The sequence below is a fragment of the Trachurus trachurus genome, assembly GCF_905171665.1.
Source record: "Trachurus trachurus genome assembly, chromosome: 12".
Lineage (NCBI taxonomy): Eukaryota > Metazoa > Chordata > Actinopteri > Carangiformes > Carangidae > Trachurus > Trachurus trachurus.
In genome coordinates, this window is record NC_139908.1 from 22,395,413 (window position 1) to 22,413,717 (window position 18,305).

Genomic DNA, 18,305 nt, shown 5'->3' on the forward strand with positions numbered 1-18,305 from the left:
GAAAAAGGTGATAATGATTTTGTTTTGTCTTTTTCCACAAACTGTTTTGATTAGTTTGCTGATGCTTGACCACGGTGACACTTTTCTTTTAGAGTGATGACAAATTCATTACATTAAGAGTTTCTTTATGAGCTATTTGTAAGGTTTGCTATAGCTACTGTACACCCCTAAAATTAGCAGCAAGAGCTGCTTACCTACTGTACCTGTCTAGAAGTATGCAACTTAATTCTTTTAATTAACAAGACCTGGAAAGCAGCACCTTGCAGCACATTACCATAGCCAAACTTACAAATAGCCCTTTAAAAAAAACTGCTGCACACAAATACAGTGGTGCTGTGTTTAGCACCAACACCGTGACCTCACAGCAATAAGGTTCTGGGTTAGATCCTCTGTGGGTGCTTTCAGACAGACACAGTCCTGGTTCTGGTTCTGGCTCTGTTCTGGAGTCTCAGAACCTTGGTGCTTTCTGGCAAACCACCAGTGTAAGTGGAACCAAAGTGGGCATACTGTACGTGGGATAATGCCCAATGAGGTGTCCAATTATCAGGAATCAATGGACTACACGGAGGTGTGAAACATCCGATGCGAAGCGGCCCATTAATCCCTAATCAATTGGACACCTCGAAGGGCGTTATCCTGCTTATACCATGGTCAATTACCAGATAAATACATATTAAATCAAATTGTTATACTTGTTTTTGTACAGTTAAAATCATGAGCATTTTCACAAGCCACAGCTGAGCGGACTGTTTAATATCTCGTGTCTGCAGGCGAGAAAAAGGAAACCCACTGTGGCCACAGTGTAGAGCCACAGCAACTCTAATAGTTGATCAGGGAAGGGAGGGGAGATGATGGCTTAAGGCTCGTGTGTTGCAGTGGCCTTGATGCGCTGGAGAAAACTTGCTGATGCTCCGAGTCTCTGTTGCCATGGTTACCAACTAGCATTTGAGCCAGTGCAATAACATTTAGAACTGTCGTCATCAATTTGACCGGAACGTCTTTGTGGGTGTCCATTATCACTTTTTAACCGACACCTTGCAGCCAATCAGAATGGAGTATTCATCCAGACCATGGTATAATCTGCATTTCTCAGGCTGAAGTAAACTTAACAGCTGTTTTTTTTTTGCTTTTTTGCTGTCTTGGTAATCGTTCTTCAGTTCTTTAAGTTTATTAATCATTTGGTCTACTATACTTTATTAAAGGGATACTTCACCCAAAATCTATAATTCATTAATCATCTACTCACCGTCATGCCAAGGAAGGGTTTGGAGAACTTTTGGAGTCATCAAAACGCTTTTGGAGTTCCAGGGGGTCCGGCTGGCAACGGATTTTCGGACTATGAAACATCCAAATACCTCCATAGCCTACCGCTCGTCACAAACATCTAGAGCCACTGGGAGCTGCTACTACAACAAGGCTAAAAACAGAGATCAAATTATGTTTTTCCGAACAACTTTTTCATGTGGCGGCATCAGGACACTTGGGCCAGTACGGACGAGCAGTATGGAGGTATTTGGATGTTTCATACTGTGCCATGATGTGAAAATCTGTTGCCAGCTGGACCCCCCCTGGAACTCCAGAAGCGTTTTGATAACTCCCAAAGTTCTCCAAACCCTTCCTTGGTGGGTAGAAAATTGGTGAATCGTCGATTTTGGGTGAAGTAGGCTATCCCTTTAAGACCCAAAAGGGAAATTCATTCAACTTGTTCTTTCTTGTGCTGCTTTTTAGCTTTTTTCTTTTTAATTCTCTATTTGCCCAAATCGCCACCAAACATTTCGTTTCTCTAGCAGATGCATTATTTTTCTCCCGGTGGTGGTTGTTTCTCCTCCTTCCTGCTCGTCTTCACAGCCTAGAATACGACATGCCCATTGATGAAGTCATGGTTCCTGTGCCTACATGAGTTCTCTCCAGGTTCTCTGGCTTCCTCCCACAGCCCGCAGACCTGCACATTAAACCTAATTGCTGACTCTAAAATGCCCATAGGTGTGAATGTGAGCGTGTGAGGTCGTTTGTCTCCATATGTCAGCGCCGTGATGGATTGGCAACCTCACCCTATGGCAGCTGGGACTGACTCCAGCCCTTCCTGTGACCCTGCACAGATAAGCGCTCCAGCCAATGGATGCATGGATGTCATACGGAAATAGAGCTTGACTCATTGGTTGATTATGGCATATCACAGGTGCAGCCTATCAGTCTGTTTGCCAGTTTGAATTTACAGCATAAAATGCCAAATATATGTTCAATGTAATTATAGAAACATTATCGCAGTTCTGTAGCAACCAGATATAAAGGATGCCTGTCAACATTTGTTTCTTGGTGATATTATGTTGATTCTTTTTCCTTTTTTCTTTTTTCTCTTGACCACGGTCTGTCCGCACCTCAGCATTTGAACATTTTCCATTTGTGATCTAAGCTTTGTAAAACCACATTTACTATATTTGCCTGCTCATCAACCCTTGCTCATCAGCAGAGATGTGAAATGCACATAGATAGCTAAATTCATTTCCACAGAGTCTAAACTCAGCAAGATAAGAATCACATTGCATTAGTTATCTTCACAATCGCGTCGGCTCCCACTTCATGTTTAATCCCTAAATTAAGCTCCATTAGTTTCATTCACAGCGCAGCGGATACTGGCCTAGAATCCCGGCTCACACAGTGTCAGTTGGCAAATAAAAGCTAACGCGCTTGCTTACCTGTTCTCTACGAGTGTAAACAAGGCCCCTGACTAAACTGTGAGTGGCAGATGTAATAGTTTCCTCGCCACTGCCCATGCCTGCTGTCATTACAGCAGCTCCTCCTTCAGGAGAAGATAGATGGCAGCGTCAGATCTGGGTGTTGCTTGGCTGCTTGTCAGCTTCAGTTGTGCTCAAATGAAACCCGCCTTTAGTCAGGTGCAGCAACTTTTACAACTGACATCGGGAACTTTACCGTCACCCACTCGACAACAAATGCCCACACGGACACACAAACACACACACAGTCAGACGGTTAGCTCGTTCTGCTTGTTCTAATAAAGAGAGACAGAAAAAACACACTGAAACTAAATGTTAATTTTGTGACTGCAGAACTGCCTCTGTAACTATCTCTGAATATTAGACTGTATGCCTGATTGCATTATACTCCAACTGCATGCTGTAAAAGCCTCATTAGGGTTTTTTTTTGTTTTTTTGTTATGCAGTCTTGGAATGAATATACATGGAAACCTACTTACATATCAACTCAAACATGCATAGTTGTTTTTAAAAGTCAACACATGGCCAAAATCCTCATTTTCACGCTTATCCTTCTTGTGCATGTCGCAATCTCAAGTGCAAACGGTCCATAAATCATTGAGATGAGCAAGAGAAGTGGTAACGGGGAAAAAGAAGAAACTAAAAAAATTGACGGGACTCATTATAAAAGATGGATGGATGAATGGGGAGATAAATCCAGGAGCCACGAACAAGACAAACATAATATATTAGGGAACATACGCCTCATATTCAGCAATTGTGTTGCTGTGTGAATACAGTGGTGGGCGTCTTTTGATGTAAAGCACCTTGTGGACCCCATGAAAGTATTCATTTCTGTGTTCATCCATCTACTCATTCAGCGACTCAAAAGCAAGAGCCGGGAGAATTAATTAGGGAATGTCAGAAACAAAAGTCTGTAAAAGAGGAGCCACACAGGAGAAGCTATAGATACTAAGAACAGCGCTTTGCACTTCCACTTCCACTGTCCAACAGAGGCTTGGAATCATCCCCCACTGTCTGTGTTAAGCTCTCCACCTTCACTCTCCCACTACCCAGAAAGCTCCTCGGCTTCGCCCGTTTCCAGAAAAATTAAAACGAAACATGTCACAAAGATGATTTCAAAACGCAAATCCTATCTTTAATTTATCCCCGACAGCTTTTGGGAAAGGTGACGTCTCAATCACTGGCGTGACTTTGGCTTTTGAGAGTCCCTGTCAACGTCCCTACACTGATTTAAGGCCAAAGCGTGGCACTGTGGCATCCGAGCCAGAGCAATCTGTGCTGCATAATTCAACACCGCTCTCAAACCTGTCTCATTAAGGATCCTGGCCATGGTCCACGGCTCGCAGTACGAGGCTTTGAGTGACAGATCTGTTGCCAGCTTGAGTACAAACAGGCACAGACCCAGAGCAAGCTCCGGCTTCAGGATCCAGCTCCGGCCCAGGACCAGCAGCTTCAACTCCACTCTTAGTTTGTGACAAGCAACAGACAAAAAGGCAAATAAACACTGTTTTACCCTGCAGTTGATTAGAAGCTGGAATGCACTGTCCAGGATTTAGACATTGATGCCTCACAGTCCAGACAAAGTGCATTATATCTGTAGCTACTTGTGCTCCTAACCTAACCTTTTTTTTCTCCTCCCACACGCTTGTACTGTAAACGTTACCGTAGTTGGTTCAATTAAAACTTTCTGGTTCTTGTGAAGAGCCAAAAGAAGATATTTCTGCAGGGGTCCAGATTTGCCCCCCTCTGTGGCAGCTCGATCGCAGAGAGGTCGGTAATGACGTGTTTGCCACTTTCAACTTCCCACCGCCAACCAAAACCAGTGTCTCATTAGCCCCTCAGTTAAAGCCTCGTCCCTGCTCTGGTTCAAAAATGTAATCTGGGGCAATTCCTCAGCCCAGGGCACAACCTCAGAGTGAATTTACTTCAGTGACGAGTGACTGCCACACCCCGCACTCAGCACAGGGAAGATTCAGAGGGGAAATCATAAATTTATCTGCATGGATGCCCGGTTTGCCACGTTGGACAGACGTGGTGAGAGAGGAGGACATTTGCCTTCTGCATCAGTGAGAATTTCATTTAGCGCGTTCGACAGAGGTGGGAGACGCAGCACTGACCTGCCAAATGAGGAGGGCAGGTGACAATCACAGCTCTGCACAAGAAGGTGTCGGTGGCAGTCGTCACCCTGGCCCACTCGTCACCCTGAGCAAACATATAAACACAGATGGAAGTTTATTTAATGAGCATTTTCCATGGGTTTGATTGTAGGTTTCAACTTGTGCGGTGAGGTATGATTTTCTGGCTGATTTTAATTTACACAGCACACACTACATTAAACTCAACTGCACTGATGTCACTGCTATTTTCCAACTGACCTCCCAACTGTGCACATCTCAAATTAAACTGGCACAAACAATTTGCATTTCCATTGTGTTATCAAAGCTGAATGGTCATCCCTGTCTGTCAGGAGATCCACTCACTGGTTGACTTTTTATCTTTTGTCTGCATGGAACTCTCTGCAAGATGAATTAAAATTGCCAAACTTGATCCCTCTTGATAACCTTGTTAAGATTCTTAAAACTAAGGAACTCAAAAGCATTGGGATCTGTCACTGTTTTTAAATCAGATGATGCACTTCCTTCAATCTATCCCTGATAAAAAAAAATTTTTTTTATTGAACTATTGTTATTTATTTGTATTACTACTTGTAATTGTAATTCCGCTGCCTCTTGGCCAGGTCGCTTTTGAAAAAGAGATTCTACATCTCAATAAGCTTTACCTGGTTAAATAAGGGTTTAAAAAAAGCTAAGGAGACATTTTGTGCAGTATGTTACATTATATGTTTGTACAACTTTGATCTTTTGAGAATTGGCACATGATGTGTCATTGTAAGCCACACTGGACTCATGCAGATGAGCTGCTGTGTTCATTAACCATGTATTTGATGGGGAAGGGAAAAAAAAAAAAAAACTTCTGGAGATATTTATGAATTATGCACAGCTTTATAAATTAAACAGATTTGTCTCCATTAGATCCAGTTTTGTATTTTCACATGTGTTGATTTTGAACTTCTGGTGAGAGAGGAAGATGATGCAGCCATTTATGCAAACATTGTGGTAAAATAAAATTTAATAGGTGCTTAAATTATATTGTGATGGCTCCATATTCCACTTCACATCATTCATTTGGACTCAGTGCAGACAGTCTGGCTCTCATAATTGCACAGCTCTCAACTCCCTTTCTCTCACATGTATTTCCACTAAACTTAAGCCTCTGGCAATAATTGAAACTCACCCACCAGAGTGTGTCTGTGCAACAAAGGAATCTCTTGTCTTCTAAGACAGCGAGATATTTTTGGATGCTGAAAATTAGATATTAATATATATTCCGTTCTCTATACGGACTCTGCTGTAACTTAAGGATTATTTAGAAAAAAAAAAAGAAAAAAAAGAGATTCACAAGGTATTAACAGTGTAACGCTGCTCAGTAGTTTATATCTGCCAGCCTCACTGCAGCAACAACCCTCCGTTCTTATAGAGCAGAAACAACCAAAATAAAGTGTCTAATCTCCTGGAGTTTGAACAAACTTGTCTCAATAAAGTCAATTTATTATTTTCATCAACTCTCATATATACTGCTTTCATAATTTTTGGTTTATATATGCACTATTTCCTCACAGCAAGAAGTGCCTGGGGGTGGTATCATCCAGGACCTCTGTGTGAAGTTCTGAAGTTCTCCCTGTGCCACAGTGAGTCAGTGTGCGTGCTCTGGTTCATCTTAGGTGAAGTGGAAACTCTAAACTGCTATGAATGTGTGAATGTGTTTGTCTGTCAAAATGTTTTATATCTGTGACAGACAGGCAAAATGTCAAGGATGTGCCCTGCCGCTCACCCACTGCATGCTGGGATATGATGCAGCCTCATCTGATTCAGCACATGGTAACCCTGCTTTAGAAAAGACATGTTTGCCTAACGTCTAAGTGGTTTGACTGTGGTTGAAAATCACTCTCATTAATCCAAATATTATTACACATTTCTTTTTTCTATTTCCATTTCTATTTCTATTTCTATAATTACCGTAGGTAATTATCAAGCAGTTACTGATGGAGAAGAAAAATTACGCCAACAGGAAGCAGCAAAAAGTGCAGCATATCAAATGGCCACTTCAGGCTCCAACTGTGAGTCACTCCCTTGTTAAAATGTCCAACTTTGCAGCAGGAATAACCATGTTTATACATCCTGCTCCAAAAAATGTTTTGATCTCTACTTATTTACTCTTTCATGACGGCTGCACAGGGGGTGAATTTATATATAACTCACTTGTTAATATTTCATTAAGGCACAAAGTTATGGCATGATTGAGAGTATGCTGCTTCGAGGAACAGGTGGGTGATTGTATGCTTGCCACAAACCACTATTCACTTAAGTCTTGGCTCACCCACTTGTCACTCAAAGCAGCACCCCCGCAATTATACAGGACTTTCAGCCTTAATCAAACTGAAACAAACGAGTTGTTTAAAAAGTAACCACCTGCTACAAAAGGGGAAATTAGCTGTAGAAACCACAATCGTTTTTGTTCATGTTTATATGCACAGTTGGGTATTTTAACATGGGAATAGAGAGAATCAATTCCTGGAAGTTTTGATTAATACAAGATGTGACAAATATATGATCAAAATTATCAATACGTTTCTGTCGGTTGATTTATTGCTAAATTTTGCATCTCTCTACAGGAGGAACTGCTTATTCCTTACTGATGGTATTCAGTGTTCAGTCCAATATTCTATAGTCAAACTGAGCATTAAGAATGTTCAGAAAGAGGAAAGGTCAATGTTCTATTTTCTAATATCAATAATCACAAATAAATCCACAAACAGAAGAAATGAACAGTGTATTGATGTGGAACACTGGGCAAAGCGCTACACTTAGGGGGTGCACAGGCCCCTCTTGGTCTCTGAGCTGTGGATAAGGAAGACAGTCAGGCGGAACAGACAGTGCCTTCACAGGAGACGGCTTGTTTCCCCGCTGAGGACGCTGTTATCTCCGTGTCATGCCTCATCAGTCCCTGAGAGAGCTGTTACTGTACTCTACCTGCCATATGGCCGTCACAGCAGAACCCAGTCGGACATTCTTCCGCCCCAAACGCTCTGCCAGACACTCTGAAAGCTGTTGGGTGCCCCCCTGTGGAGAGACAGATATTACAGTTGAATGTGGGCTTGGAACCCATAGATGCCCACCTTCCCTGGTAGGACAGACAGCTGGAGCCTAAATTGTCATTTTACCCAAATTACATAACATCAAACCCCTGCTGGTGTCCAACCAGCCATGCAGATAAAAGCTATCTTTGCTGAGATGATTTTTTGTTTGTTTTTAAAAATATATCTGTATCTGAGACTTTTGCTGACACCCTGATATTGCAAAAATATTTTGTCTATCATGCAAGCAATTTAAAAACCGTTTAGAAAATATCAGCAACATATTTCCAGAGACATCTTTGTTATTCTGAATATACTACAGAACTGGCGACACACAACTTTCAAACCAAACAATTTTCTTCCAAAGATGTTAAAGAAAAACACACACACTGAGCAATATAAAGGCCCAGTGTTCAATGTGAGCTCTATTGTAATGTACAAATGAGAAACGACACAAAAGAAAAGGAGAACTGTGCACACTATTATGTGCAATGTCTGTTGCACTGCTGTTGGCCTTTACTTTTTTATGACTCTATATCTGTGCTGCTTTTACTGCATGTGTGGTATTGTCAGGATCATTTCTTCTAAAGAAATCGCTGGAATACAAAAATACACAAACTGCTGCAGGTGGGGAAAATGGAGGAAATTCGCCAAAGCCTACGTTTGTAAAAAAGCCTTGTTGCCATTTCCTCTAAGGCCTCCTTGTTCGCCCCTTTATCCCAACAGCCTGATCTTTTGTTTTTTAGCATTCATTTTACACTCTACCACTGTGAGGTTCAAAAGCAACAAGACAGAAACAAAACAGTATGGAACCATAACTTTAATTCTGCGGGAGGACAGAAAAAAGGAAAACTCCAATACAGAGACGGCTGCTGAAGCTGTTTAAACATTCCTGGTCAATGCTGCTTCAAGGACAAAGGAAGGCGATGGCAATTGGACGTGGCTTGAACGAGATGTGCAGGCTGTCGAGAGGCTGGATGCTCGGTTTCATATTGATGTGGGGAAGAAGAGAAGGAACCCGATGTGGTCTTCAGTTTAAAAAAAAAAAAAAGCACTCAAGTAAACAATTTGCAGTGCGGAGAAGGACATGAGCTGCATACCTTTATCTTGAACTCCTGAGCTGACCCCTCGGCGCTCTCCAAAAGTGGCAGCAGCCCTCCAGCTGCTGCAGCATACATGAGGAAGAAGAGGAAGGACATCTGGGATGGCTCCATGCCAAAGACAGACCTGATGCACAGGCCGACCTCCTCCCTTAGTTCTGACAGGGAGGGAAGAGTGAATACACACACACACACACACACACACAGCGCTGCGGCTTTCACACATGCAATGACAATGCACACTCCCCCTGCAACGGCAGAGCTCTGTAAAGTTGTATGTCATTGTACAACTAACCATTATATTCTTCAATGTCAAGAAATTACAATTTCATCTGCCTCATGGAAATCTACTATTGTCAGCCAGTCAATAAAGCAGAGACAGGGTATCGTTAACAAAGAGACACCTGAGAGAATCAGGATGATTAACATTTCTATAATCATCACAAAGCCTTGGCAGGAATAGCAAACAATGTTTAGACATTTCATATGCTGACATTGGAACGGCAGCAGCACAGCTTTACGGATGTCAGTGCCCCCTTCATCACTTTTCATCCGTACAAATATTAGATGAAATTTGGCACCGACATTTATAATTCCAAGGAGATGAATATTAAATTACTCTAATAACCTGACTCACCTTGAGTCATTATTATTAGGGCAGATGTTTCAATTTATCCAGCACTTTAGTCAGTGACTGACCAAACACTTAAACACAAATGCCAAATTGCAAAGTAACAAATGTTAGCATGCTAACAAGCTACACACAGATGGTAATTATGGTAAACATTATGTCACTGTTAGGGTTAGCATTTACCCTTACCTTTGCTTCAAGGAGACACATTTTGAACCTAATTTTTTTCCATTATTATCATCATCATTGTAATTACTATGATAATTATTATGCTCTTTAATGAGCATCACAGACTCTAAGAGCTGCTGTCATGGCTCTCTGCACCACTGAGAGGGACTGCATTATAGAGATGATATTTTCACCACTGGCAAAAAACAGGATATTGTTTCTAATGAACATAGACACGCTGCTGGACAAAGCCAAAACAGAGAGCCAAAAATTCACAAGGGATATAGGAGGAGGAGGGTTGGGGGTTGGAGAGTGAGGATGGGGGAGGGCTGTTTGATCTAATTGTTCTTGTCATAACTCAGTTCTTACTTCATAAAACATATATTCATATAATTCAGTGTGTCTCAATAAATGTCAATACAACCCTTTGGAGTTCATAGCAAGAAATGCTTCAGTTTCTTCAGTAAGAAGTAATCTAAGAACTGTTGATACCTAATTCAGCATATGGTGCCAATTGTACAAACAGAAATGGGACAGAACCTGAGTCAGAAGAGAATACTTGTGGCTGCCCATTTAAGAGCTTTTACAAGGTCTGGCTTCCCTGATGGCCTTCATTTCTTTGCCTTCCATCATGGAAGTTATTGTATAGGTCTATAGGTTAGATTAGAAAAAAACATTTCTGAGATGCTCCATTTTCACGCAAGGTCGAAGACAACGTCATTCAGTGAAGGATGGCTTGGCTTGGATTTAAAGGTCCAGTGTGTAATAATAGGCAAGGGTTATTAGCAATTCATCTTTTATAGCAAGGGTCTTGCTTTAGACAGCGCCCTCATGTTTGTACAGCAGCCCAAACGGTAAATCCAGCCAGCCAGAGAGCATGGTTCGCAAGTTTCGTGTGCATTAATAAACCAATGAAGAAGAAGGCGGAAGGAAAGAGTAGGAAACAGCAGACATATCGTAAAATGGTTCAGATCTTCACCTCATCGCTCCACGCTCCTGAAATACTCCCAGTCGTGGTAAGCAAGCTTTTTTGTCCTCAGAGGCCACCGTCACTTTGCCGACAGGAGTGTGAGCAAGTGAGTGAGTGCTGCAAACTAGAATCTGAACGCTAGATATCACGGTTACCTCCATATTACACACTGGACCTTTAAAACAGTGCTGATTAGGTTTGTACAGTATTTTCTGGCTCACTAACAATACATATTATGGACTTTTCTTTGACTAAAGAGTCATGCACATTTGAGACAAAGTAGTGAATTAAAGATGAAATATCAATTAGAGGGAACATATAGGCTCATACTATATTCATAGCTACACTAAACACTGACCAGCAGTCCAGGCATGTTGCTCAATGTACGAGTGCAGGGTCATGCTGTCCAGTTCCACAGCGTTGGGAGCCTTTGAAGGATCCTGGACACATACTGTTCCACACAATCTGTCAATCTGAGAGCAAAACAAAGTCACCACAACACACCAATGCTTTGTGGTGTGTGGTGTTTTCTCCCACATTTCCTACTCCACACTGCTGCTCTAATCATTTATCACAATAGGACATTTTGCAGTTCTATTTCCTTATTATTACTCTAAAAGTACAGTGCATCTTAAAATATCCATCCAGGCTCCTTCTTGATTTCAAACCTAACCCAAAGTGCTACTCATGAAATGGTAAATACATTCTGTACATCTCCTCATACGTGCAATCAGCAAGGCAGGGCCTCATAGGGAACAGCTGTGTGCCTGCTTGTTCATGCAATTATCCAATCAGTCAACCATGTAGCAGCGCTGCAGTTCAAAAGATTCAGATACAGGTGAGGAAAGTTCAGTTAAAGGGATAGTTCACCCAAAATTCAAATTTCACTCATTATCTACTCACCCTCATGTCGACTAAGAGCTGTGAGAATTTTCAGAGTCCTCCGTGTCTTCTCTGAGTTACGGGGGGGTCCGCGCAGCAGTATTTGTCCATATAATGGTTGTGAATAGATACCACTTTTCTTCGTCCAAAAACCATCCAAATACCTCCATACTGCTTGTCTGTAATGTCCCTCTTGTATTGAAGCCCCGACATGAGAAATTGTTCCGAAAAAAATTAAATAAGTCTATATTTTAAGCTTGTTTGTAGCGGAAGCTCCAAACAGTTCACTGCTCTTCCTGTGTCAGTGCAAATCTCGCGTGATTTGCACTGACCGGCGGAACAATTTCTCATGTTGGGGCTTCAATACAAGAGGGACATTACAGACGAGCAGTATGGAGGTATTTGGATGGTTTTTGGTGTGTCTTTTTGGACGAAGAAAAGTGGTATACATTCACAACCATTATATGGACAAATACTGCTGCGCGAACCCAAGTTTTGGGTGAACTATCCCCACATCAAACCTCAGAAAGGGTAGAAATTGTGACTTTGTCTGTGGCATGTTTGACTGGTTTGAGCGTTTCTGTTGATCTCCTGGGATTTCCACACAAAACAGGCTCTAGAGTTACTGAGCGGTGAGAAAAGAAAACATAATCCAGTGAGCAGCAGTTTTGTGGGAGGAAACATCTTGATCATCTACAGTAAAAGGTCAGGGGTGAGTTTAGAGACTTGTTGGAGCTGACAGAAAGGCTACTATAACTTACTCACTCTGTGTTACAGCATATTATGTGGTGAGCGAAAAGCTTCTCAGATTAAACACGACTCCAACAGAAGAAGACCATGTCACCCAGGAATAGAAACCTGAGGTTTTACTAGACACAGATTTACCAACACTGGACAGTTGAAACCTGGTAGATGGTAGCATGAGAGTTTGACATCAACACAATGAATCCATGGCTCCAAACTGCTTTGAGTCAATCATCCACAGTCAATTACTGCTTATTACCATTTTGTTGCTGATCATTAGTTTCCCTTTTGGCCACATCTTAAAGGGACAACGAGGAGTTTCTATTTGGTTATAAAAAAAAGTCTCACTAACAATGTGGATGAATCTACGCTACCCACACTTGTTAATGGGCCCATTTTCGATAAATATATCGTTTTGTCTCTATCGTTATTCTGTTATTATTAGTGGTGGCGGAAATGCTGGGCGAGCCAACCAGTGTTTCCTTACTTTCGGTTTCGTGGCGAGTCATGAGAATAACGCAGCCGAATCGCCGTTTATGGTCGGAACTACAACGGTATGTGATCGTCTTCGAACCTCTGACTTTAATTATTGATGAATGAAAACATGAGTCGGTCTTGCGCTGGTCAAAGAATTTCACGGTGCGCGCGGAGGCTCATAAATGTAGTGTGAAACCGCTTCGCTTTTCCAAAACTCCTCGTTGTCCCTTTAACATCCAATTGCTGCTTTCATGTGATGAAACAAAAACCAGATCTGAATTGAATCAGAGGTTCTAGGCATGGACATGCAGGTGACGAATCTGCAGGAATTACCATGTGCTGCAGTCATGTCAGCATGGAGCAAAATCTCAAAGGCCTCCCAACAACTTGTCAAACTCAACAACCTCTGTATCAGAACCACCATAGTTTTAAGTGTATGCAGGACATTGCCCAGCTTTCTAAAAATGATATCCGTCCACTGACAGAGTATCAGAAGTATCTACGCACTGAGGAGTCTGTTGTCTTACCTTCCACAGGAACTGGGCGAAGTCTATCATCAGCAATGGGGATAGAGTAGGAATACTGGCTGTGTAGGTGCGAACTCTGGCCCCTGGTCCACCCATGTGGTGCACCTTCTTGCCATTATTGAATTGTTGGTAGGTCTCTAAGCCCAGCTCCTGTATGAGCTCCAAAATGTGGGTTTGGGTCCTAAAAGAGAAAGGAGGCAGTTTTTCTTATAAGGCTCAATGATGTGATCGTTTACAGAGTTTCAAGATTTGCTGTGGGCTTATAAAACCTGCAGGTGATAGAGTATGATAAATGCATTTAGTTTCAGTTGATTGGAGTGGGCTTGAGTGTACAACATTGCTTGACTGAGTCCTTGAATAACTGGAAAAAAGGAGAGTAAAGCACCTGGGAGCGCCCTCTATAAATCAAACTGTCATCAACGTGTTGTTGAGCAGTGCACTTAAGTTTTCCATTTTTAAACTATTCTGCTGCGTAACAGTTGAATGTGTGAGACTTTGTGCTGCCAAAGGACACCAAACCCTGACACCAAAACTCTACAGAAAAGCTTGGATATTTTACCAAAAATGAAAAGGTGAAGGACCTGAAAGAAAAATTGGGATCTAACACTCATGAAAAGATACAAAAACGCCCTGTTATTTTCTACTGTAGGTAGCTGACACACTTGACATGGTCATTTGATTTTTTTAGACTCCATAAACTGTTACCATTGCAAAACGCTTCCTGAAGCAACAGGAAAAGAGAAACACTTGTTTAACTATGTTTAATGTAGTTTAAACTTGAGTGAAAATAATATATGCATACATAATGCACATACGAGTGGCACAGTTGCACAGTGGTTAGCACTCTGGCCTCTCGGGGGCTCTGGGCTCGATTCCCGAGCCTGGGGCCTCTCTGGGAGGAGTTTGCATGTTTTCTTAGTGTTCTCTGGCTTCCTCCCACAGTCCAACAACATGCACACTAGGTTAACTGGATATTCTACATTGCCAATAAGTGTGAATGTGAGAGTGTGTGTATGTGTTGTTGTCTCGATATGTTAGCCCTGTAGACTGTCAACCTATTCCGGGTGTACCCTGCCCTCACCCTACAGTATGTCAGTTGGATTGGCTCCACCGCTGCAGAAACACAGAGGGGCAAAGTGTCAAAAAAAGTCAAACCAGAGGCGGCAAACTCTCTGCAGTATTCAGAAGAATATGAGTTACTTGCGGCCCATCCAAGGTACCACGCTTTTTCTGTGAGGAGAAGTTAGCAAACATTGGCATGAAGCCAGCTCATCTGCAGCTCTATCTCAACACAAAACATGCACGTCATGTCGGTGAGCTTCCCCAGTGTTTTAAGAGGAAACTTAATGAATTCAGGTCAGTATTTAATGACATTTTGAACAAAGGCATCAAAGTGATTAACTTCATAAGGTCATGGTCACTGATAGGCAACACGTCTGTAAACACACACACACACACACAACTGCTGCTACACACAGAAGTGCTCTAGTTGGCTCTCAACCCGTTGGAGTTATGATCTGAAGTACACAACCTGTCTGATTGACCACCGTATTACAGGACACAGACGCTAAATACTATACAGTATATATATATATATATATATATATATATATATATATATATATATATATATATTTTTTTTTTTTTTTTTTTTTTTTTTGTGAAGTGATGTTTATTTATCTATAATTAATTTCATGAATTCAGTTTGAACACAGACATTTATTATAATCCCAAAAGAGGGCATTTAAAGTTGATAATTATTCTTATGTGCACAAAGAAGAGACCACTACAAATGAGCAATGTTTTGCACAGTTATAAAGTTTAATAAACAAGACACTGATGACACAGTGCTGTGTTTTATATCTTTTCTTAAACCAAAAATGCTTTGCGCTGGTTAGGCGGTACTTGGCTGAAAAAATATTTCACAGGGGATATGTCACTGAAAAAGGTTGAGAACCACTGGTATAGACAATGGATGGATGGATGGATACAGAAAGACATGCACAGGCAATAGATGATGATGACACAAGCTCCAGTACTAGTTTGGAATATAATGAGCAGCACTGCAGCAGAGCCTATACACACAATGTGGCCAGTGCCTTCTGACGACCCTACAAGCACAACATAGAACAATACACACCTCGCTCAGTGCTTTTCACAATACATTAGAAAATCCCTGTAAACCCAGTCACTATGGACTTGTGTATGAGTCATTAAAACATTTTTAGCCATTAATTAAACATAATCAGATATGTTTGTTTGTTTTTTCTTAAATGGACAATTATAGACATTAAAACACTATCTCCGAGGTAAGGGGACAGTTAGTAGTAGTGGCAGTGATAGCTCATATTCAGCCACGTGAAGTCAGAGTGTGATTTATAAAATAATCATTGCAGGGTCAACTATCATACCCCAGGTGAAAATATCTTGAACAGTATTTTGCCCATTTAACTACGTAAGTGGAATCTCGAAACTGAACCGTACAAGGAAATGTACTCAGCTATTTCTAATATGACATTTACTTAACCCCAGGCATGGGTATTTTAATATTCAAATATCCAACCAGGAAAGTATTTGACTTCCTGAGTGAAAACAACATGCCTCAAATGACAAACCAAACAACACAGAAGACTTTTAAGACTATTAAATGACTAAAAACTACTAAAATATGATTATAAATACAGTATTGATGCCAAAACATACAATACAGTATCTCTGCAAAAATCTAACTCTCCATTGTCTCACTTCTCATTACTGAGCACTGGTGTTTACGAACAGTATTTTTATTGGAAATCAGATACTGTACCTAATGAAATGTTTACTTCCCTTTTCCTATCCGTTACACCAACACTGGAAGTGCTTCCATTAGTTAACTAAACTGCAACAAACAACATCCAGAAATAATCTTATTCAGAAATTTGAATGTAAGAAGTGTATTAAACAAGATAGGTAGCCACTGCTGCTTAAATTTAGCTACAGTGTCTCAATTTGCATTCGAAACAAGACAGCAGCAGAGATGCTAGCCACTGATGGGAGTGAGGGGAGGAGACAAGACTTGCAGCTACATCAAGGTAAAAAAAATAAAAAATAAAATAGTATGGGTGTCTAAAGCCATAGTACAGAAATTCTTCAAGGAAAGGATATACTGTACTTCAGTATTTATCATTACATATGGAGGCTATATCAATGTTACAACCCCTTTTCACTGCTGTTTTTACCTCTTTTAGGGCTACAGTCTTAATTAGTGGGCTCAGACTCCCCTAAAATCCATATTTGAATGATTCAAACCCTGAATACAAACCCTACCTTTGTTTGAACTGTGTAGATGGAACTCATTTGTTTCTGCCTGTTCTGACATAACAAGCCCTGATGATTTCTCTAAAAGCCTCAGGCTCTCTGTGTAGAGACTCTTGCCAGCAGTTTCTGATTTACATTACCTTCCAACCCACTGCCCTCCAAAGTCCCAGCGATCAACACCATTGGCTGCTGGTATGTCCTTGGACACTGTGCGACCTCCCACCCGATCTGGACGAGACAAAAAAAAAAAAAGACAGGATCTATTTTAGAGCGATGCCTCTTTCCGGCAGCAACTGCTAAAGTAAACAAATCCAGTGGAAAATGGCTCACAATTTCAGTTTTACTGGTTGCTCTTCAATCATGCTGTAATTTTACAAACCTTTTCCTTCCAGTATCAGTATTTTCAAGTCGGCATCCCTTTTTCTGAGTAAATGAGCTGCACTCAGGCCAGATAGTCCAGCGCCTACAATGACGACGTCCCAAATTTCTGCAGTCATCGTCAAACTCAAGTGACTTACTCTGTGCCAAGTGGAATGTGCTGGTAAACAGTGCAAGGACAGAAGGAAATCCAGCTCAGATTCCCTTTCCTTCTATATATCAACAAGGTTATCTTGCAAAGCCTGGGTGGCTTTCATAACAGTGCACTTTGGAACTGTGAGCCACTGGGCGTGTGACATACTTGGCAGAGAATGAGTGGTGTAAATTCCAGCAATAAAATCCTGGAGATACTTTTGATATTTGAGCATCATCAGAAGTAAAGTTTTTGTGCATCAATAACTCTTGATGCAACTCTCAAATATTTGTTTTAATTCAATTCAATTAAATAACACTACAATAATTAAAGGTAGGGTAGGGTTGGGGATCTTATTCTGTGGCATTTTTTTTCTGAATTGCTTGAAATCCTCTCCACATCGTGATTGCAAACAAGTAATTTAATGCTTTTTCACAAAAATTTAAAAAGTCAGTCATATGGGGAACAAACAAGCCTGGAAAAAAACCATCCAATCAGGTTGAACGCGACATTCTTGATGATTGGATCTTGATGTGTCAGTTAAGCTGCAGTCTCCGTCTCTCTTTCTCCCTCCTCTGCACGTGACGTACCGCTCCTCCTGAACTTATCGCGTGCTTGATCAGAGTCTGCAATGAGTTACGACCACTGACTCTAACCTGTCCTGAGTGGACTCTATGCTGTATATCACACTGCTGTCACAATAGGGTTAACTGAGTACCACATATCACAAGGTACAAAGAAGTTCAATCAACCATGATTATACAACACTTGTAAAGCATATGGGGTTAACATCAAAATTTTCCATTATAAGACAAAACCAGTGTTACAATGCACTGAAGTCTGGTATGTAATAATGTAGCTCTAAGCTGGATGTTGGGTGGTTTATTATGTCAGGTGTTTTCTTTCACATGAATGAGCCATGAAGAAAAGCTGGAGGAAAGTTAGCGATGCTGCGCAGTGTCGGGCCACGCGGTGATACTTTGTGGCGCGACCCAATGTAATCCAAATGTGAGCTATACACGGCTTTCTGGGGTACCATCGCATGTAGTGAGGCTTCACCTTGATG

At 41.3% G+C, this 18,305-nt stretch overlaps 1 protein-coding gene across 1 annotated transcript in view; it reads right to left on the reverse strand.

The window, feature by feature from the left end:
- Positions 1 to 17,324, reverse strand: part of LOC310994280 (putative flavin-containing monoamine oxidase A) — a 53,968-nt gene extending 36,644 nt beyond the window's left edge. The window contains exons 1-7 of the mRNA XM_083982910.1: positions 17,108 to 17,324; positions 16,869 to 16,956; positions 13,432 to 13,612; positions 11,160 to 11,274; positions 9,033 to 9,190; positions 7,829 to 7,918; positions 4,856 to 4,940 (exon numbers count right to left, since the gene is read on the reverse strand). Coding sequence (XP_083839036.1) covers positions 4,856 to 4,940; positions 7,829 to 7,918; positions 9,033 to 9,190; positions 11,160 to 11,274; positions 13,432 to 13,612; positions 16,869 to 16,956; positions 17,108 to 17,225 — 835 coding nt within the window. The 5' untranslated portion in view covers positions 17,226 to 17,324. The remainder of the gene's footprint in view (positions 1 to 4,855; positions 4,941 to 7,828; positions 7,919 to 9,032; positions 9,191 to 11,159; positions 11,275 to 13,431; positions 13,613 to 16,868; positions 16,957 to 17,107) is intronic.
- Positions 17,325 to 18,305: the final 981 nt, after the last annotated feature.